This window comes from Apodemus sylvaticus, chromosome 11 (assembly GCF_947179515.1).
Source record: "Apodemus sylvaticus chromosome 11, mApoSyl1.1, whole genome shotgun sequence".
Lineage (NCBI taxonomy): Eukaryota > Metazoa > Chordata > Mammalia > Rodentia > Muridae > Apodemus > Apodemus sylvaticus.
Genome location: NC_067482.1, coordinates 47,749,696 through 47,773,669, shown reverse-complemented (window position 1 = coordinate 47,773,669; position 23,974 = coordinate 47,749,696). Strand labels below are relative to the sequence as shown.

Here is a 23,974-nt window from a genome sequence, read left to right as displayed (position 1 = left end):
TTTTATTTTCTATATTCTTTGTTTACATTCCAAATGATTTCCCCTTTCTCAGATCCCCCCTCCCCATATGTCCCATAAACCTTCTTCTCTCCATCCATTCTCCAATCACCTCCCTCCTTTTTTTCCCTGTCCTTATATTCCCCTCCAATGCTAGATCAATCCTTTCCAGGATCAGGACCCTCTCCATACTTCTTCATGGGAGTCATTTGTTATGCGATTTGTGCCTTGGGTATTCAGGGCTTCTGGGCTAATTAATATCCACTTATCAGAGATTGCATTCCATGTTTATTCTTTTGAGACTGGGTTACCTCACTTAGGATGATATTTTCCAGATCAAACCATTTGCCTAAAAATTTTGTGAATTCATTGTTTCTAATTGCTGAGTAGTATTCCATTGTGTAAATATACCACATTTTCTGTATCCATTCCTCCTTTGAGGGACATCTGGGTTCTTTCCAGCTTCTGGCTATTATAAATAAGGCTGCTATGAACATAATGGAGCATGTGTCTTTATTGCATGCTGGGGAATCCTTTGGGTATATGCCCAGGAGAGGTATAGCAGGGTCCTCCAGAAGTGTCATGTCCAGTTTTCTGAGGAACCGCCAGACTGATTTCCAAAGTGGTTGTACCATCTTACAGCCCCACCAGCAGTGGAGGAGTGTTCCTCTTTCTCCACATCCTCGCCAACACCTGCTGTCTCCTGAGTTTTTGACCTTAGCCATTCTGACTGGTGTAAGGTGAAATCTCAGGGTTGTTTTGATTTGCACTTCCCTATGACTAATGATATTGAGCACTTCCTAAGGTGCCTCTCGGCCATCCGAATTTCTTCAGGTGAAAATTCTTTGTTTAGATCTGTACTCCATTTTTTAAATAGGGTTATTTGGTTCCCTGGGGTCTAACTTCTTGAGTTCTTTGTATATATTGGATATTAGCCCTCTATCAGATGTAGGGTTGGTGAATATCCTTTCCCAATTTGATGGTTGCCGTTTTGTCCTTTTAATAGTGTCCTTTGCCTTACAGACACTTTGTAATTTTATGAGGTCCCATTTTGAACACCAATGTTGTCTTGGTCTCCCTATCTTTTTGCTGCCTTCCCATACAGCCCCAGCTTCCCTTCCAGGAAACCTGTTTGATGTAACTGCAGGCAGTTATAGAACAAAACAAACTAATGAGGACAAAAAGAGAAAATAAAACAAAAAGCATATGAATCATGTATAGATGCAGAAAATGACATATGGAAATACACAGCTATACCATAAAGACAAAAACATGGAAGCCATAATATATAAGCAAAACAGTCATAGGCTAAAAACAAACAAAAATGTCCAGACAAATCATTATGAGACAATATGAAGAAGAAGAAGAGGGGGAGGAGAAAGGGGAGGAGAAGGAAGAAGAAGGAGGAGGAGGAGAAAGAAGAAAGAAGAAGGAGGAGGAGGGGAGGAGGAGGAGGAGAAAGAAGAAAGAAGAAGGAGGAGGAGGGGGGGAGGAGGAGGAGGAGGAGGAGGAGGAGGAGGAAGAAGAAGAAGAAGAAGAAGAAGAAGAAGAAGAAGAAGAAGAAGAAGAAGAAGAAGAAGAAGAAGAAGAAGAAGAACTACTGATTATGGAACTCCAAAAACTACCATTAAGTATATTATTGGCCATTTTCTGCTGAGCATGTAGCCTATGCTTAAGTGTGGTTTGTATATCTAGTGAGACTGTTTTGGGAAAAATAATTTTTCCTTTGTGAGCATTTGTTAGGGGAGATAGCTTCTAGATTAGTTATGGGAACTTGTGTCTACTTCTGTTCTCATTGCTGGGACCCCATCAGGCTCAGACCTGTGCAGGTCCTATGCATGCTGCCACAGTCTCTATGAGTTCATTTGCTCTGCTATGTCCATAACACCTTGTTTCTTTGGTGACTTCCATCACCATTACCTTTTTCCAATATTTCTGCCTTCTCTTCTGAAGAGTTCTCTGAGCCCACAGTGTTGGGGGGTGGTTGGGTATTGATGGATACATCCCATTTAAGATCGAGTGATCTGAGGTCTTTCACACTCTGGTCCTTGTCCAGTTGTGGGTCTCTGTATTTGTTCCCATCTACTGTAAGAAGAATCTTCTCTGATAATGGCTGAACAAGACACTCATCAGTGAGTATTGCAAAATGTCATTAGGAATCATTTACTAGCTTCCTTTAACAGAATGGTAGTATTTGGTTTTCCCTGGGCATATGGCCTCTTTAGCCTCTGTTTCTTGGCTACCAGAGTTTTGAATTCCATCTCATGGAATGGGACTTAAATCAGATAGTGGTTGCTTAGTCCCACAATTTTTGTGCCACTTATTGTACACATATATCTTTCAGGCAAATTATCACAAAACATCACACATTTGTTGTTTGATTAACGTTATTTTTCTCCTTTGGTACCATACAGAATATCTTCCAGTACTATTAACTTTGTCTGTAGGGGTTATAATGCTCTATGAAGACACCGGCTTAACGTCTCTGTCTTTAATGAGTCATTTAGATATTGTCTTCAGATTTAGGGTCTAACTAACCCTCATTTTGTGGCAAGTGACTGAGGGCTTGGCTTGCTTGAGTTGTTTGAAGGTTTCCATGAGACCCCTTTGACTAACAACCATTTTATATATAACCCATTTTGAGCAATAAATGTTTCATTTGGTGCCAAGAGATGTTAGTTGTAGCTATGTCTGCCCCATTATTTGGTGATTCCATTTATATTACTGTCATAATTTTAGGTAAAGATGCTCTCATAGTATGTTTACATATGACCCCTCTAATGACCTTCAGCTTTATCTGTCCCTTCCTCTATGCCCCTCAAACACTCATTCCTCTCCCTCCTCACTTGACCCTCTCATTCTAATTCCTCACTCCACCCATCCAAATGACCCCATTTTCCCCTTTCTAGGGATCTACTCTCCTCCCACTAGACCTTTGGGTCTGGGTTACCTCACTCAAAATTAATTATTTTAGTGTTGTTCATTTACCTGGGAATTCTAAAATATTTCTTGAGAGCTTGAGAATTGATATTTTTTGTATAAACAGCCATCTCATGTCTCACATCATCTAGGTATGATGTGTCACATCATGTAGGGATACTTTGGGAGATATGTGCAAGTATTTTCTTAAGTTATTTAGTGCCTCACTTGTATATTTTACTTAGTGGTCTCTGTCATTGTTGTGAACCCAGTGATTCTCTAAGGAATAGCACTGCTTAGAAGCATAGTTCTTTGTTATGGTACAGTTTTTCAATTTACAGTTAAATCAGTTTCATATGAACAACTTAGAGGAGATACTGAGTATAATCAAAATATGACATAATCTATGAATGTGGGAAAGAAAAAACTAATTATTTAAAATGTTCATGCTGAAGTTAGTTTATTGATGTTAAATGGAGGAAGGAACTGAAAAAATCAGCTACTAAGAAAGTATTATGCAACTCCATACCCTTGCTGTTTGCTGAACAGTTAATATCCAGTAAGTTCTCAACTATTCATTTTCCAGCTTTATTTCAGGATAAGTTTTTCTACTAACATTGGTAAGTAGAATGTCAACCAGTGCACTTAAGTGATGCATAGGTATTTCTAAATTTTAATTAATTTTGGAACTGACATGTACAATTTATTAAAACACACATCTCTAGAATCAAGCAGGAAAATGAGTATTAATCCTACACGAATCATCCCAGCTCTGGAATCCAGAATAAAATGTTAGCTATATAGAAGAAAATAAGTGAGACTTTCTCAATTTTCAACTTAAATTTTAATAACCAGAAAAAGCAAAGACACAAAAAGCCATCTAAAACCACAAGAATAACAACATTGAACAAAAGTACCACTCCACTATCATGTGGCTGGTTACAAAAATTGCTTTATAGTAGTAATTTGAAATATGTATTCATAGAAATTTCTACTAATATTTCATGAAATTAAGTGATTGTGGCCATATTTTAACATATGTAATAATTCCTAGTTTAAATTGTCATTTTAACAGTCAATTCTACTAAGACTTACTTAAGCATTTCTAGTGTTCGAATTATATTGGTTGAATGGTTTTAAAATGTTTTTAATGTTAAAAAAGCTTTCTGTAAATATGGGCAAAACATCTACCACTAACTGAAGCTTATTAATTCCACTAAAGCTCTAGTATTGATAATGTCATGATTTAAAAATCTGGGATAATTTATTTACCTGGCAGGTGTGTAAACTTTGCTTATAAATGCACAGTACTTTAATGGTTAGGTATGATATATACCAACACATTTTGCAAATTCATACTTATAAGAAATGCCACATCTCGGCCGGCGGCGGCGGCGGTAGCAGTGGCTGCTCCAGCTGAAGGGCCATCAGCAGTGGAACCAAGGCGACACAGGGTCCAGTTAGGCCCTGCGCCCACGACCACTGACCTTCGCTGACCAGCCGGGCGGCAAGCAACTGCGGCTCTGCGGAGCCTTTCGCTGCACGGAAGCCACTTCAGAACTCGGCTGCCCGCCAGTCAGGAGAGACTCACCGCCATCTTGATCCCGGGCTCCAGAGATCGGTCAGACTGAGGTACACAAACATAATCCTAGGCCCAACACCGCAGGGGTCTGAGCCAGACGGGCGTTGGCCTGCACCCAGGCCCTGGGCTGTTCGAGTGGCCATCGGGGCGCCAACCCAGCCAGGAGTTTTTTTTTTGCCCCGGCCGGTGCACGCGCCGCCATTTTGCCTACAGGAGCCAGAGTGCTCGGGAGGGCAGAGACTGCTAACAAGCGTAGCCTGAGGCTAACAAAACGGGGGGTCTAGGCCCCAAAAGGCACAGGACTGACCCCAAGAACTGGGCGGCTTGGTGGGCCATCTGTGTGTCAACCAGCCCAGGAGGTTATTAGCACAACAGACTCTCCCGGTGCTTTCGCGGAGCGCGGACGCGCACGCCCGCCATCCAGGTCACCTGGCGGACCCAAATAACAGACATAGCCCTAGGGGAACTTTGCTCGGACCTTGGCCTCCCAGGCGTTTGCCTGGACTCAGGGCCCAGGCGACAAGGCTAACCTAGTGTGCGCCAGCCCGGTTGGGGAAATCGGCTGCCCAGCGGAGTGAGCAGAGCACAGGGGAGGTCACAGCAACATTCACCTTCGGAGCTCCCTGGGGGTGCACACGGGTTCCACCTGGTCCACAGACACAATCTGGGGCAAGGCCTCAGGCAGAAGCCCCCAGCTCAACTCTCTCCGCTTCAGATCAGCCTGGGTGGCCGCCACATCTCCAGGTCCCTCAAGAGGCTAGTGGGGGCTTCCGGGCGGCCAGCTGGGAGAAGTCGGTGTGCTCCAATAAATCCTGCGGGCCCCAGCGGGAGCCTTCAGGTGCCTGCTTCGGGATCTGAACAGCCTGGACAACAGCACCCTGTCTATAGGCAGTGCAGAGTGTAAGCTGTGCACCAGAGGCCAACGGGGAAGGGGCAGCTTGCACTGGTGAGTCCAGCACTGACAAGACCAAGTAACACCAGTGAGAGCTAGATGGCAAAAGGCAAACGCAGAAACGTCACTAACAGAAATCAAGGCAATATGGCAACATCTGAACCAAATTCTCCTCTACCAGCAAGTCCTGGATACCCCATCACACCAGTAAAACAAGATTTGGATTTAAAATCACTGGTCATGATGCTGGTACAGGAACACATGAAGGACATTGAGGAGAAAATGGATCAAAAGTTAGAAGCCCTTGCAAGGGAAACACAAAAATCATTGAAAGAAATCCAGGAGAATACAAAAGCCAACAAGGAGGAAATGCAAAAAACACTTAAAGAAATACAGGAGAACTTTGCTCAACAGGCTGAGGTCATGAAAGACGAAACACAAAAATCTCTTAAAGAAATACAGGAGAACTTTGGTCAACAGACTGAGCTCATGAAAGAGGAAACACAAAAATCTCTTAAAGAATTACAGGAAAACACAAACATGCAAGGGAAGGAGCTAAGCAAAACCATCCAGGATCTAAAATCAGAAGTAGAAACAACTAAGAAAACTCAAAGGGAGACAACTTTGGAGATAGAAAGCCTTGGGAAGAAATCAGGGGACAGAGATGCAAATATCAACAACAGAATACAAGAGATAGAAGAAAGAATCTCAGATGCTGAAGATTCCATAGAAACCATGGACTCAACAGTTAAAGAAAATGCAAAGTGCAAAAAGCTTGTAACCCAAAATATCCAGGAAATCCAGGACACAATGAGAAGACCAAACCTAAGGATTATAGGCATAGATGAGAGTGTAGATTTACAACTTAAAGGGCCAGCAAATATCTTCAATAAAATTATGGAAGAAAACTTCCCTAACCTAAAGAGAGAGATGCCCATGAATATACAAGAAGCCTACAGAACTCCAAACAGACTGGACCAGAACAGAAATACTTCCCGTCACATAATAATCAAAACACCAAATGTTCTAAACAAAGAAAGAATACTAAAGGCAGTAAGAGAAAAAGGCCAAGTAACATATAAAGGAAGACCTATCAGAATCACAGCAGACTTTTCACCTGAGACTATGAAGGCTAGAAGGTCCTGGGCAGATCTCATGCAGACTCTAAGAGAACACAAATGCCAACCAAAACTACTATATCCAGCAAAACTCTCAATCACCATAGATGGAGAAACTAAGATATTTCACGACAAAACCAAGTTCACCCAATATCTATCCACAAACCCAGCCCTAAAAAGGATAATAGGAGGACAACACCAATACAAGGAGGGAAACTCCACCCTGAAAAAAGCAAGATAGTAACCTTTCATCAAACCCAAATAAGTTAAGCAATCAAATTTAAAAAATAACGTCAAAAATGATAGGAAGTAACAATCACTATTCCTTAATATCTCTTAACATCAATGGACTCAATGCCCCAATAAAAAGACACAGACTAACTGACTGGATACGTAAACAGGACCCTACATTTTGCTGCTTACAGGAAACACACCTCAGGGTCAAAGACAAACACTACCTTAGAGTAAAAGGCTGGAAGACAATTTTACAAGCAAATGGTCTCAGGAAACAAGCTGGAGTAGCCATTTTAATATCAGATAAAATTGACTTTCAACCCAAAGTCATCAAAAGAGACTCTGAGGGACACTTCTTGCTGGTCAAAGGAAAAATACAACAAGAAGAACTCTCAATCCTGAACATCTATGCTCCAAATGCAAGGGCACCCTCTTTCATAAAAGAAACTTTATTAAAACTCAAAGCACACATTGCACCTAACACAATAATTGTGGGTGACTTCAACACTGCACTTTCCTCAATGGACCGATCAGGAAAACAGAAACTAAACAAGGACACAATGAAACTAATTGAAGCTTTGGACCAATTAGATTTAACTGATATATATAGAACATTCTATCCTAAAACAAAAGAATATACCTTTTTTTCAGCACCTCATGATACCTTCTCCAAAATCGACCATATAATTGGTCACAAGACAGACCTCAACAAATATAAAAAGATAGAACTAATCCCATGCCTCCTATCTGATCACTATGGAATAAAAGTGGTCTTCAATAGCAACAGAAACAACAGAAAACCCACAAACACGTGGAGATTGAACAATACTCTACTCAATGACACCTTGGTCAAGGAAGAAATAAAGAAAGAAATTAAAGACTTTTTAGAACACAATGAAAATGAAAACACAACATACCCAAATCTATGGGACACAATGAAAGCAGTGCTAAGAGGAAAACTCATAGCCCTGAGTGCCTCCAAAAAGAAAATGGAGAGAGCATACATTACCAACTTAATGACACACCTGAAAGCCCTAGAACAAAAAGAAGCTATTTCACCCAGGAGGAGTAGAAGGCAGGAAATCATCAAACTCAGGGCCGAAATCAATCAAGTAGAAACAAAGAGAACCATACAAAAAATCAACAAAACTAGGAGCTGGTTCTTTGAGAAAATCAACAAGATAGATAAACCCTTAGCCAGACTGACCAAAGGGCACAGAGAAAGTATCCAAATTAACAAACTTAGAAATGAAAAGGGAGACATAACAACGGAAACTGAGGAAATCCAAAAAATCATCAGATCCTACTACAAGAGCCTGTACTCAACACAACTGGAGAATCTGGAGGAAATGGACAATTTCCTTGACAGATACCAAATACCAAAATTAAATCAGGACCAACTAGACCATCTAAACAGTCCCATAAAGCCTAAAGAAATAGAAGGAGTCATAGAAAGTCTTCCAACCAAAAAAAGCACAGGACCAGATGGTTTCAGTGCAGAATTCTACCAGACCTTCAAAGAAGAGTTAACACCAATACTCTTCAAACTATTCCACAAAATAGAAACAGAAGGAACACTACCCAATTCCTTCTACGAAGCCACAATTACGCTGATACCAAAGCCACACAAAGATCCAACAAAGAAAGAGAACTTCAGACCAATTTCCCTTATGAACATCGATGCAAAAATACTCAACAAAATTCTTGCCAACCGAATCCAAGAACACATCAAAACGATCATCCACCATGATCAAGTAGGCTTTATCCCGGGAATGCAGGGTTGGTTCAATATACGGAAATCCATCAATACAATCCACTACATAAACAAACTCAAAGAACAAAACCACATGGTCATTTCATTGGATGCTGAAAAAGCATTTGACAAAATTCAGCATCCTTTCATGCTTAAAGTCTTGGAGAGAACAGGAATTCAAGGCCCATACCTAAACATAGTAAAAGCAATATACAGCAAACCGGTAGCCAGCATCAAACTAAACGGAGAGAAACTTGAAGCAATCCCACTGAAATCAGGGACCAGACAAGGCTGCCCCCTTTCTCCTTATCTTTTCAATATTGTACTTGAGGTACTAGCTCGGGCAATTCGACAACATAAGGAGGTCAAAGGGATACAAATTGGAAAGGAGGAAGTCAAACTATCATTATTTGCAGACGACATGATCGTCTACCTAAGTGACCCAAAGAACTCCACTAGAGAGCTCCTACAGCTGATAAACAACTTCAGCAAAGTGGCAGGTTACAAAATCAACTCAAGCAAATCAGTGGCCTTCCTATACTCAAAGGATAAGCAGGCTGAGAAAGAAATTAGGGAAATGACCCCCTTCACAATAGCCACAAACAGTATAAAGTATCTTGGGGTGACTCTTACCAAACATGCGAAAGATCTGTATGGCAAGAACTTCAAGACTCTGAAGAAGGAAATGGAAGAAGACCTCAAAAAATGGGAAAACCTCCCATGCTCATGGATCGGTAGAATCAATATAGTTAAAATGGCCATTTTGCCTAAAGCACTATACAGATTCAATGCAATACCCATCAAAATCCCAACTCAATTCTTCACAGAGTTAGAAAGAGCAATTATCAAATTCATCTGGAACAACAAAAAACCCAGGATAGCTAAAACTATTCTCAGCAACAAAAGAAAATCTGGGGGAATCAGTATCCCTGACCTCAAGCAATACTACAGAGCAATAGTGTTAAAAACTGCATGGTATTGGTACAGTGACAGGCAGGAGGATCAATGGAACAGGATTGAAGATCCAGAAATGAACCCACACACCTATGGCCACTTGATCCTCGACAAAGAGGCTGAAAACATCCAATGGAAAAAAGATAGCCTTTTCAACAAATGGTGCTGGTTCAACTGGAGGTCAGCATGCAGAAGAATGCGAATTGATCCATCCTTGTCTCCTTGTACTAAGCTCAAATCCAAATGGATCAAGGACCTCCACATAAAGCCAGACACTCTGAAGCTAATAGAAAAGAAACTGGGGAAGACCCTTGAGGACATCGGTACAGGGAGAAAGTTTCTGAACAGAACACCAATAGCGTATGCTCTAAGAGCAAGAATTGACAAATGGGACCTCATAAGGTTACAGAGTTTCTGTAAGGCAAAGGACACCATCAAGAGGACAGATCGGCAACCAACAAATTGGGAAAAGATCTTCACCAATCCTACATCAGATAGAGGGCTAATATCCAATATATATAAAGAACTCAAGAAGTTAGACTCCAGAAAACCGAACAACCCTATTAAAAAATGGGGTACAGAGTTAAACAAAGAATTCTCACCTGAAGAACTTCGGATGGCGGAGAAGCATCTTAAAAAATGCTCCACTTCATTAGTCATTAGGGAAATGCAAATCAAAACAACCCTAAGATTTCATCTTACACCAGTCAGAATGGCTAAGATTAAAAATTCAGGAGACAGCAGGTGTTGGAGAGGGTGCGGAGAAAGAGGAACACTCCTCCACTGCTGGTGGGGTTGCAAATTGGTACAACCACTCTGGAAATCAGTCTGGCGGTTCCTCCGAAAACTGGGCACCTCACTTCCAGAAGATCCTGCTATACCACTCCTGGGCATATACCCAGAGGATTCCCCACCATGTAATAAGGATACATGCTCTACTATGTTCATAGCAGCCCTATTTATAATTGCCAGATGCTGGAAAGAACCCAGGTATCCCTCAACAGAAGAGTGGATACAAAAAATGTGGTATATCTACACAATGGAGTACTATTCAGCCATTAGAAACAATGAATTCATGAAATTCTTAGGCAAATGTATGGAGCTAGAGAACATCATACTAAGTGAGGTAACCCAGACTCAAAAGGTGAATCATGCTATGCACTCACTAATAAGTGGTTATTAACCTAGAAAACTGGAATACCCAAAACATAATCCACACATCAAATGAGATACAAGAAGAAAGCAGGAGTGGTCCCTGGTTCTGGAAAGACTCAGTGAAACAGTATTTGGCAAAACCATAACGGGGAACTGGGAAGGGGTGGGAGGGAGGACAGGGGAAGAGAAGGGGGCTTACGGGACTTTCGGGGAGTGGGGGGGGGGGCTAGAAAAGGGGAAATCATTTGAAATGTAAATAAATTATATCAAATAAAAAAAAATGCAGACAAAAAAAAAAAAAAAAAAAAAAAGAAATGCCACATCTCTATTCGTAAAGTTTATAATATTCAACATGTAACTTCTGCTTTCTGAAGTATTATTTAGATGTCTAGTTTCATATTGGGAAAATAGGTAATTAGCTCATTGTCTTTTAGATCTTTCTGTCTTGTAATTCTAGTTTTATTTCAGAGGAAAAGTTTTAAAATGAGAGTAATCTTCCTTGAGACCAGACCCTAATTCATGTATTAGAGAAGAAATATTTCTTTAAAGACTGTTCATTCTTTACATATGGCAACAGAGTAGCTGGGGGAAAAATCATTAAGTTAAAGGGTTGGTTCAAATGTATTCTAGCATACTGCTTATTTCAGTTAAGACCTATAGTATTATGTTAATGAATACAAATTATTTCATCAGGGTAGTCACTTACAGAAAGTGTGTGGAGATACATAGCTGGTCATGGCATATTTGTAATTTTGGTTGGGCTTCTCAGCACCTCCACTTGTCACACATAACACCTCACTCTATGATTGTGATCTTGGGTTTGGTACCATGAAGCTTATCAGTAATTGAACTGGAGCTTCAAGAGCTTATTCATTTATATCTCCCTGGAGGAATGACCTTTCTCATAAAAAAAATAAATCTATTTGAAACAAAGCTTCCTACCATAAAGTGCAGTGTATTATGTTAGCTTAGGGACACCAACTTTGTTGGAAATTTGTATCTGTATAGAATGTATATATTATAGTTCTTACTTTAACCACTTTTAAACTAAAACCATGTCTAAAGGGCAAAACATAGGGGTTGAAGTATTTTTTTTGTACTGGAAGAGACATAAGGACAAACCAAGGAGAGTCTGAGATACATTGGAGTTGCCTGTGGCGTAGGTATGGGAGGGAGACACTGTGGTCCTCTGCCTGGCATGGTTCTTCACTTTCCCTTTCCCTGATGTAATGGCCTCCTGGTATACTTCTCAAGACCAGAGCTGAGTTCACTCTCATTGTGTCCTGTTAAAACAACTCTTACAAGGTCTTATATCAAAATCACTTAGTGAGATTTTGAAGTAAACATTTAGGCTAAATGTGATGTTATGACAACTCAACCAATAAATATACTTTGGAAACTGGAGTCATTGGCATGCATTTTAGCCTAAGAGAACTTCTAGAAGCGGTCTGAAATGTATATATCTATATATACATGTAGATATAGATAATATATAGATATAGATAGATAAAACGGGAGCTAGAAAGTAACTAACATTGATCCTAATAGTGTTATTTACCTGCCTCATATTTTTGACCCATATGTATGTCTGTGTACACGATTTTATAAGTAAATAAGAGTAATCACAAAATAATTGTGTAAAAAGTAGTTAGTCTTTACTAAATATATTTTAATAAAATAATTTTAAAATCTTAACGTGGAGAAGTTACTGAAATTTGACCTTCTACATACAGCCATAGTAGAGAAGGTGAGGATAACACAGTTTTGAACACTTTGAAAATTTGCATTTGTTAAACCAAAATAACTACGTCTTAAAAAGATGTACTTTAGTAATCTGTAGCACTCATTAGTGTGTGGTTTCCAATTAGAGATAAATATAGCTGCACGTGATGGCAAAATATTCACATTTTAAGCCTAAGTCTCACTTCCCTTGAGTGATGTGTCTTGGTGGAAATTCTGATAAGCTGTTATAAACTAGTGAGAGTGTTACTCATCTTTGTACATGTTAATTAGATGTTAAATAGCAAACTCCATTTCCAAAGCATCCCATTCTGCGATATGCAATTTTTGAGTACTTTAGAATTAAAGTTTGTCTTATGTGCAATGTAAATCAGCAGCCGATCTGTATGCAAGTTAGAACTTAGCCTTCACTGCTCCTGCTTGAAGTTCAGCGCCATTTTGATGAACCATCAGGTAATGTCTAGACATCAAGTAGTTACAGATTACAGCTGATAACTGCCTGTAGTCGAACAGAAATAAAAGCAAGTGCACTCAGTCCTTTCAGGAGATATCTACAAGGATCTTTACAGTACTTTAAAGTAAAATAACATTCATTCTGACGTGGTTTTTAAAATGATGGAAGACAGAAGTACGTATCACATTCAATGTTTTAAAAGAGAAAAAATAAAGTACTCGATTCATTTCACCATAATTTTAAATTTCTGAGAGTAACGAAGAAAGACAGAGACATAGTCAACTGGACTTGCAAAACTATTTTAATTGTTACTCAAAATGTGTGAGGTGTACCCATTAGCCCTTATGTTACATTTGAAAAATGGAAACAACTGTTTATGAAAAGAAGAGAAACAGATGTGATCAGTTTTTACACTTAACTCTCAGGAGGAATTCCAATAAGCACATGTCACTTTCCAAGCAATCCCAACAACATCATTTCCGTATGATTCTCTACGGCATAAAAAAAATATAAATACGATTACATATTAGAAACAAGTTTACTAAAAATTAAGCTTTTCTTCCCAAACAGCACAGCATCTTGCTTTGAAGGAAGGATCCTCGGTATTGTCACCAACTCCTAAAACTGTCTGGCAGTTTTACTTATTATTTCCATTACAATTTATTTGGATATAAAGAATAAATTCTACTGACTCCTGGTAAACTCTCGTATCTTCAACAAAATACCTGTGGTTAGCATATCTGAGTGAAGACAGCCCTAGTAATTCATAGTGTGTTGCCTTCCTGTGAATAAGTGAAACAAAGGCTTGAACTCATAGACTAGACATGTCATAAATAGGAAAAATGTACAGAAGAGGACAAAGAAATGTTGGGAATAAAGATTAGCTGTATAACTTCCAGTTGTAAGAGTCACCAAACCAACTTGTCTTGGAAGGAATCTATGAAAAGTGTTGTTCTTGACATGAACTTATTATTAGCTAATGTAGTCTGAGTTATGAAATTGTTATATCTGTACCCAATTATTATGTGGCAACAAAAATGCAGGGCTTTGTCATTTCCACATGTAGAAAGTAAAGGTTAAATGGAATGAGAACTGCCTGCCTGAAAATGTGTTGTATAAGTAGCCACAGATTGCCCACTTCCAGTAGTTATTGACAAGGCAGAAGTAAACATATTGTTACATTAAGAAATGAAACAAAAAATAGAACAAGAACAACAACAGCAACAAAAGAACAGCAAAAGACTCCATGCTGGTAAATTTTATTCGTACCAAAAATACAGTTTGGAGCCCTAAAGAATTGCCTGCATATAGCAACAGTGTGAATGATATCCGTGTTGGGCCCATGCACACACTCTTCAGAGCAAGGTACGTTCCTCTGAGCAGACACTGACGTTGCACTGGTGTAGTGAATATGTCCTGGGACCTGTCTACTGACACCAGAAATGGCAGCAGCCAGTGCCATTACTAACATAAGTCGGCTCAATATTTTTGTTGAAAACATTCAAGACACTAAGAATTTTTTTTCTTAACAAGTAGGTTCTCCTTAAAAAGGTTTGATTCTTGATGAATAAAGACACCTCCATGGGTAGTGGAATTTTTTTTTTTAAAATTTCCTGCCTTTCTTCTAAATGTTTCTTAAGCAGCAATATCTTTCCCTTTTAGAACTCTCTTCCCATTCTTTTCCCTAAGATGGACCCTAAATTAACCTAAAAACACAGGACAAATTAATATACAAGCCTTTCAAAGTGCAAATTATGATACAATTTCATAGGATTCATATACACACAACATTTTATACAATAAAGTACAGATTTATGCTCATAAATTAACCCACTTACACATCTGCTTTCAAAGAGCTGGACACTTTGAGTGACCCAAAAGACTTATTAAAGTTAATACAATTAAACTTTACAAGTTTCCGACCAAAATAAAATTGATCTTATACTTACCCACATATATACACATTTTAAAATGCTCTTTCAATGCTTAGGTATAGATAAACAAATTGCTTAAATACAGACAAATTTATCTAGATATAGAAACTCAAGAATTACAATTTGATTTCTGTTTTGCACATGTTGTATACAATGTTAAAAAAAATAACTTGTGCAATGATTTATTTTATTTCTTTCTGTAACGTCTGTTCATCCGGGAACTCTTTAGGAAGGGTTCTTGACCTCTGGAGAACCACACTAAGTTCTTCAATGACCTTCGATGGCAGCTTATGATCTGGGTCTAAGGTAGATTTGCTGCTCCTGTCCTCTGTCTTCTTCAGTGTCTTTGGACCTTTATGGGCCTTTGGTAGGCCATGTGGGCGCTCTGCCTCTGTGTCCTCCAGGCAGTTGAAACTGCGATGTTTTCTGGCACGATTCCGAAGTTTCTCATCTTTGTGCTCCAAGCAGTGAGCTATGATGGAGGCTCTGTCTTTTAGGCTAGAGTCCGAAAAGTCTCGAGGATCATGCTTTTCCTTCAGACGCAACTTTTCAAGTTCTGCTCTTGCCGTCTAAAAGTACAGGAAAACAGGTTAACACTATGTGAGACACTTGATATTTAGAAAACACACTGAGCAAACACCTGATGCTTTTTCATTCTAAAGTTCATTGAATTTCTATAATGGAAGCTCTGATTTTCCTTTGCCTTAAGCAGCCTGCAGGAGCTTTATTTTTTTATAACACTTTATATTTTTAATTATATAAAATTTTTTTAAACTTAAGTATATTTTGATCATGTTCTTTCTCTCCCCTAAGTTTATCCAGATAGTCTCTTCCCTACACACTCAATTTTAGATTATTTTTCAAAAAACCATCCAAAAAACCCAATATAACAACATGCCCCAAACCTAAGAAACAAAATACATCATCCCCAAACAAAACAAAACAGCAACAAACTACAAAACAGCTTAAGTATTTTAAATATTTTAAAATATTAAAAATAAAAGCACATATACACAAAACAAAAGCAAAAGATCCAACATAAACCAAAGAAACAACAAACAAACAAGCAATCAAAGACAAAAACTGTGCAGTCCTTTATTTAGGGGTCAACTACTTCTCAACATGAGATCTGCCCTGGAATGGTTGATTTTCCCAGTCAGTGTAACTTCACTGGAGAAAACTGGAACCCAGCAGGTATAAACGGCAGTTCCACTGATACGCAATTAATTAAAAAATAAAACAAAAAAAAAAAAAAAACAAAAACAGAAAAAATTGTGTGCATGGTAGGGATGAAAAAGAAGTACTTTATATTTACAAAGAATGGTTCCAACATCCTAGCAAAAATTAAATTCCAAAGAATATATAATCTACATCACCTTTCACATAGGTTGTTTTTTGTTTGTTTGTTGTGTTTGGTTTTATTTTTGAAAAATCCAGTTAAGGTGTTATACTATGCCAAGGCTCATTCCCAAAGTGAGTTGTGAGTACGCAATAGAGTAGGTTCTTTCCCAAGAGACCTTATTTCATGACAAGATTGACACTATTTCTGTTCTTTCCTACCACAAGATGATAAGGAAAAGTTGCTTTTCCAGAAAAAGTTCAAATAATTCATCTCAGTAGTCAGAGATTATCTTGTAGTGTCTCTAAAATACCCCAGAGGTTTCCAAGTCTGGATTGTGATTCAGACCTGGGTATCTGTGACATGACCTGTGCATGCACATTCACTCAAAGGATGTTATAAGAGATCTTATGAAATTGACTTGGGACTGGTTTTGCAACCATAGTTCCTAGATAAATATGTTAAATTGCTTGGCAACTTTCGAGACTGTATGTGGTATTGTCAGGTATTGGCCAATGGTATTAAAGCAAGTGACAGAGGGTACTGACACCATTCTTTTCATGGAGTATGGATATTATGGAGTTTTGAAGAGGGATTGCTGCTATGCATCAGAAGCCAATGATGTAATTAATACACTCACCCATGTTCAGCCATAGGGAAATACCAGAGGCTACAACAAGAACAACAAAATTATTACCAACCTCTATATTCTTCCGGGCCTGGGTTGCATTTCTCTCATGTTGGATAGGAATCAGAGGTAAACCTCCAATCTTGGGGTTTTTGGTTATTGAACGTTTTCGTTCCTTTCCGGCTGGCGGCCATATATCATTCTCATGCTGTGGAAACACAATTTAGTGCCATTGGTGTGTGATTTCATTATGTACCACCCCCCCATAGCCATGCCAGATAATCTACTTTCTGTGAGAATCCCATTTGTAATTACTTCGACATTGACTCTGGCAGATACATGGCTCCAGGATGTGAAGCACTTAAGTGAACTGAGCTTGGAGGTCTCAGTTCAATTTCTAAGTTTCAAACACATGCCTTCGGTACTAATCAAAGCAAATGGTAGGAAATATTGGAAGAAAGTAGTAAGTCTCGTGTAACACAAAACAAAATGTATTTGTCTCTATTTTCTAGGCTCAAAGTAAATAAACACTTATTTCTTGCCTACATCAAAGGTGATGTCACATCTTTTAATGTGAAAATAATTTGGTCTTACATATCGCAAACTGACCTAAGGCATGACTAGCTGAAATCTTAAGCCTTATTTCATAACTTTTGAAAAATATTACTTTTTCATCTAACTGAATTTCAAAGAAATGTTCCTCATTTACACACATATTTATAGTGAAAATCACTCTATAACAGAGAGAATGGTAAATCTGTCCTCGAATTATTGACTGTGAATTCCACCAAAACATCATAGTTCGGCCCAAAGAAAACTTGACTTTGCCATGGGGGATAAGCACTCACAGGTAAAAATGTAAGGTCTTGAGTGTTTAATTCTTGAGCTACACAGATTTGCATTTTAAAAGAGAAAGACAAATTGATTTCCAGGCAGTAATATATTAAAAAAATAAATAAATCATAAAATAACCCAGTGAGAAGCAAACTAAAATGAGTTTACAGATGTTTGGTGAGATAAAACCAAGTGGTAACTAATGTAACTAAAAGCTCACTCTTAATCTTGCTCAAATTTTAAGACACATCAACAAATTTTTATCTGTAGTTAGGATTTTAAAATATTGTCATAGAGCAAATAACTTATTTCTATAAGTATTTATCCTCCGTCAATTATACTGTACTGCTAATCAATAATGAGGGACACACTTTGTCTTTACCAGTATACCTACGCCTCATTAATCCACACACATTCTATAGTAAAAGTCCAACTATTCTCAGATTTAATATTTGTGTGTATCAAATATCCCTTAAAATAATGGTAGCATGAACCTCAATTCATAAAAGCTAATCATGATAGATTACATAATATTTAACCATTGAAACTGTTTTACTCGTATGTCATGGTTCCAAACACAGTTAAACACCACTGATGTTATATAATTGGGATGTCTCAACAATAAAGTTGAAAGAAAACAGAGAAGGACCTCAGTAATTTTGTAAATTATGCTTTAGAATGCCAGAGGTATAGTAGATATGCTCTATATGAGAGTAGAGAGGGCAGGGATTTCCAGGCTTAAGTGAATGTTGTCATTTATCATTTGTAAGATATTGGTAAAAGACTTCAGAATTTCATAACAGATCATCAAGCCATGAGAGGACTGTCCTCTAATCACTGTGATCACGGATCGCCCTGGCAATCTCTGACTTTGTCTCTCACTTTCTTACCTAGTTCTCACTATCTACCCTGCTGACTTCATTTCTCCAACTGTGGATATCCTTTTGACTCTTGACCCTTGAATCAATTCACTGCCGGTATTCCTATAAGTTTCCCCTTTTCCTGTCCTTCATACCCTGGCTTAGATCTCATGGCAAAGTAGTAAATCCACTTAGAATTATCCTTAAGAAATATACTTCTCCTTCTATTACACTTATTTCTTCAAAGCCACGAACTTCATTATAATTTGACCTTTTCTATGGCACCCGCTATTTGATGCAGTACACATACACAGGATTGTTCTGTAGATTCATTTCACTTTAAAGCTAACCTTAAACTTGTAGTGATTAGCAAATACTGCCCCAGGGAAACTGGACTCTTCATTACATGCATATTATTTTTCACTTTCTCTTCCACCTTGACACCTCTAGCAGCTTTTCCTGTATCACCAGGGCTAACCTCACTGATTTAATTTAAAAATATCATTAATACTTAAAGATGTGACTTTCCATTGCTAGATATGCTAGTTTCTCTACATCTGTAGCCATGCTACTTCTTTTCTTCACAGTCAGCAAATGTTCTGATTGCAAGTAACCTTTAATTTCCCGGTAGGCCAGCATATAACTGCCCAGTCGTCAATCATCTGAGGAAAAATATCTCTACTACCCTCTCTGATATATAATGGCTTTGAACAATGATGAGTAACAGTACTTCCTTGTGTCTAGCCAAGGCCTGAATGGCTCTTGTACTGGATTATCACTGGCAGCATATGTAGAAAAATATATAGTTTCCAATCGTTGAGTTAAACCAATTGGAAACACCAGATCTCTGGAACCACCAGGCCTCATATCTCTAACTAATCATACCAGTCACAAGTTCAATATCTCTACCTGTCTTTGCTACTGTCATTGCTCCCCACAGCTTCTATTTGTTGGTGTTTTGGGTTTTCTTCTTTTAGCAAGTTGGCTTGATCTCTAATATATGGGACAGCCTGGAGGTTACCAAAGAGTCTGTTTTTCCTCCTTGCTTTTTTGTTTTTGTTTTGTTTGTGTTTGGGGGGATTGTTTGCATGTTTGAACATTCCATTCTCTTTTATAGCCTTTAATGCAATCCAAAACCCAACTTGCCTCATATACACATTTTAACCCCAAACTTTTGCTTGGATTTTTAAAGTCCAATTTACAACTTGACACGTTCATCTATATCTCAGATATATCTCAACCTCCATTTGATGTGAACAGAACTCTTCCTTCTACATTTCTGGAAACATTCTGTAAAATCAAAAGTTACGTAGGTACTAAAAATTAGGTTTCTTAATTTAAAGAGAGAAAAAAGAAAAAGAAGGGAGGAATCTATAAGAAACACACACTGAAAAACAGCTTATCCACAAAAGGCACAGCTATTCTTGGCTTTAATTACACCTTTAAGTTTCATATGAGGTAGTAAGTATTCACTTACTTAAAAATATGAACCTATTATAAAAATCATTATTCCAAATGTGGCAAAATTATGAAGTATTCAGATTTCAAAGTGTAATAAAATTACAACTTACTAAAGTACTTGAAGACTGAGCTACTCTGCCTCACCATGAGAAACTCAGTGAGCTTGGTAGATGGTAGACAGACCTCAGAATGCACAGAGGGCAGGAAGAAGCCAATATCATAGACATGGTACCTTACATACAATATTTACTTTTAATAACTTTTCATGACACCTCAGAAAACAGGAAAGTAGCTTCGTATATATGCTTCAGAAAGAAATTCATTTGAAAATAAAAAAAAAAAACAATGAATCCTTTATCAACTGGAAGAAGGTAAGTCTTGTTCTAAACAGACATAAAAATTAAGGTTCTTCTTTGATTTCTATTACTTCTATCAAACTAAACAGCCCATTAATTAAAAAATTAAGTCAAAAGTCCTCCTTATCTTTATGTTTTTGCCCATTGTTCCCACCTAAGCCTGGGCAGAACCCTTTTCCCACAGAGCTATTCTTCTGTGTCGACCTTTCACTGTGTAGTCCTGTCTCTAAAAATATTTTTCCAACTACAAACACTGAAACTGTGTCCTCCCTTCTTAAAGCTCTTAGCAGGGCTCACGCACCTCCCTTTTCTTGTAGCTTGCCCCCAGAGAGAACTTCAGGAGACTTGTGAGATAAATGGATTGTGGTGACACCTCATGTCTTAGAGCCGCTGGTCCCATCTACTAGACAGCACTGTAGAGTACTGGAAAGATCCAATGCCTCTACACAGACCTTGCCTCCTCTCCTACCTCTTCAGAAGCCATTGCCTCACTTCTACCCCATGTCCTTACCTCATCACTCCACCTCCCAGCCCAGTTGTTACATTTACTTCAATTTACCAGACACTCCATTTCAGGTCTGGCCCAAGTACCCACTTAATTTAGTTACTGTTTTCATATTTTGGGAACATGAAGTACATAATTTGGAAAGCACAATAGGCTGCATGAGGCAGATACATGGGTGAGCCAAAGAAGAGTCATCCTTCCTGAATTTACATTATCGCAGAAAAGGCACAGACAAAACAACTAATTCCACATATGTTTTTAATTAGTGTTACAATGGAGAAGTACCATTCATTCCCTGACTGTCAACAACAAGGTCTATTGGCTCCAATTATGGAAACAAAAGCATCAGTTTAATTGTGCTGTAAACAGATACTGTAACAGCTTTTGACTATAAGCTTCCAACTTTAAACAAAACACTTTGCATTTAGAGTTTCAGCTTTTAAGTACAGTACAAATATCTCAGATTTCACATGGAAGAAATGATGAAAAAGTGAAGCACTAATCTTCTCCCTGCTAACAAGTGCAAGATAGTAAATAAGATGAGAAAGCGAGATTTGGAAAACGGGGATTTTTATTAATCACTGGACAAGTTAATAAATTAAATCACAGAGAAATTAAAAAAAGAGTAGGAGGAAGTGGAGGAGGTAGTGGCGGAGGAGGAGGAAGAGGAGGAGGAGGAGGAGGAGATGATGATTTGAGAATGAATGAACTTTGTTGTAAGAATTGCAAAATAACCTGAATAGTAATTCATTAGCCATGAATCCCAATGTTCCGTGAGGAGTGGTCTTACTGATTTAGCTAGAAAAGGTGAGAAGGGAACCAATTAAATTAATTGACCTATTTAACCATTGCCAAAAGGAAAGTGGAAGACCAGTTTGAAGCTGAGTGTAGCGTGAGGCTTGGTGAACTCTGGGAGTTCTACACGACTTTAATGCACAGGCTCAAGCAAATCCCGGTTTTGCTCTGTGTCGTAACGGATGAAAAAGCTTGAAGCTTATGCAGCATTTACCATACAACAGGTATCAAAGAACTGTCCTTTCCTAATCTTTCTTCAGCAGTGGCAGAGGTAGAAGGATGAGAGAGAAAGCGGAGTGTAAGCTTCTGTAGACAGCTCTTGGAGCCTTTGCAAAGTATTAAGAGCTCCGCCCCAGCTATGATCTGAAGACCTGAGTCAGCACATCCTTCCTAAGCAGCAGAGCCACTGGACTGGCAGGAGCAAGAAGCCTGGACAATCAACAGTTCTCAAAGAGCAATGGAAAAATCTGGACTTTTGTATATGTAAAAGGAATATATGCAAAGTGAGAGTGTGCCACAGGTGTACATCAAAAACAAAACTTACAGTGAAAACCACAAGCACACTGACATTTCCTATAAACATAACTTGTAGTAGATTAGATGGTCGTCACAGATACCATACCTGAGCAAAGAAGATACTGGCCATCCACTCTATCTGGGCTTGTAAACTGTCACAACATAGGTGCCTACAAGACAAGGGTTAGATAATAAGTACTCATAAAAGACTACTGCTTTTCCACACCATGGTTAGAAATTTAACAGAAATATTTCTGAACTCTTCCAAACTTGTGGTTTAATGAAATCAAACTCAGCCCATGTCAGCAGAAGCGGTGTCAGCCTTCTGGGAAGTAAACATCAAATTGGCATGCTGCACGATGATCAGCAATATTTTTGAAAAGCAAAGTCAGTGTCATTTGGTGTTTTCAGGCACATGACACTAAAACATCTTTTTTCTAGACACTCTGAGTGGAACATATGTGTGTATTCATTGAGTGGCAGGTTTTTTTTTTAAAGGCTTAGACATGGTCTCATCTGATAAATATCACTATATTTCTGTTGGCACTCACTCAGGAATGTTTTACTGAAACCCTAAATAGAGCAGCTTTTGCTCTCACACTTTGCACAGTGTATTAGGGAACCTGGCCATGCAAACAAATACATCGCACAGTAGGAGAAAGAGGCATGCTGTAGGAAAAAAAGAGAAACAGCAGATGCTGAACAGGGAGTCTGGGGAAGGTGAGAGGAGGTTGCTTTCTAAAGAAGTAGAGAGTTTGCACCTGCAGTTATAATTAAATAATGGACATTTGAATGAAATTTAACTCTTTACATTCCCGGACTTACAAATAATAAGTAAAAGCACAATTTACTTGAGAAAAAAAAAAAGGAAAAACGATGCCTCTAAAACTTGTTATATATTTTTCAATAGTTTTCACTGTCATTTTTCATCACCAGGCAAAGGTAAAATCATCTATGTATGCAAACTCTAAACGTATAGTAATTAATAATGACTGTAGGTGAGCGTGTCCGCTGAGGCTATGGTGTGAATGAGTGATACTTGACTTTGCTGGTTCATCGGGAGTGGATGGAGGGCAGGAGGAAGGGAGCAGCATGTGCCATGGAAGGGTGGTTCGTCCAGCAGCCTTGTGTAACACACTGGCTGACAAGCAACAGCAAATCAGTCTCACGCCTGCTCTATCCTTAAGTACAAAAGAAAACTGGAAAGAAACGAGGCTGACAAGGCAACAAGCCTGGGAGCTTTTCTGGGCAGGATTCACAAGGTTTTAGAGCAGAAAAGAAATGTGGTCTTGGGAAGAAAGTCAGTGGTGTTGGGGTGAGAACACAAGAGAAATCCAAAGCAGAGTCAGAAACGGAAAGGATAAAGAGACTCCCCATAAACCAGATAGATCCAGAAGCCCTGGGCCCCAGCATTGGTGTGAAGAAGGAATGAGAAAGTATCCAACCTATTGCAACCTGAGCACTGGCTAGACAGCAGGTCAGTGGGAAGCAGGCTTTCAGTGCAATCTGGGAGACAGGCAGGAGAAGGGATAGTACAGGGGGGAAAGTATATGGAGAAAACAGGTTTAAAATCAGGACATTTATTTATTTACTTATTTACTTTTTTATTTAAGTTTCATCTTACACAGTTATTATCTTAAACAAACAAGCTCTTATTTTTTCCTAATTATCTCCTAAAAATTGGATTCCATTACTGTGGAGAGCATTTTGGAGTGCTTGGCGGGAATTTGACATCTGTCCAGGACAAAGAAGTACGCGCAAGGCTGGAATCTGACTTTGGGCTAGGACTCAGGAAACAGGCTCAGATTGAGAACATTTACATTTGAGTTAATGCTGAGTTCAGTGGGCTCAGCTGAGGCACAGGTGGCATTCCCTGTCTTGGTCATCTTGTCAGCTCCTAGAAAGGAATTTATGGGATTTTGTTTATTGCCTTGCCTCTTCCTTGACT

General features: G+C 38.7%; 1 protein-coding gene across 2 annotated transcripts in view; it reads right to left on the bottom strand.

Annotated features, from left to right (window-relative positions):
- Positions 1-13,081: 13,081 nt before the first annotated feature.
- The window catches only part of Arap2 (ArfGAP with RhoGAP domain, ankyrin repeat and PH domain 2), a 169,855-nt gene continuing 158,962 nt past the window's right edge, over positions 13,082-23,974 (bottom strand). For both annotated transcript variants that reach the window (XM_052199605.1, XM_052199606.1), the window contains 3 exons: positions 22,133-22,196; positions 16,773-16,907; positions 13,082-15,301 (listed from right to left, as the gene is read on the bottom strand). In XM_052199605.1, coding sequence (XP_052055565.1) covers positions 14,915-15,301; positions 16,773-16,907; positions 22,133-22,196 — 586 coding nt within the window. In that variant the 3' untranslated portion in view covers positions 13,082-14,914. The remainder of the gene's footprint in view (positions 15,302-16,772; positions 16,908-22,132; positions 22,197-23,974) is intronic.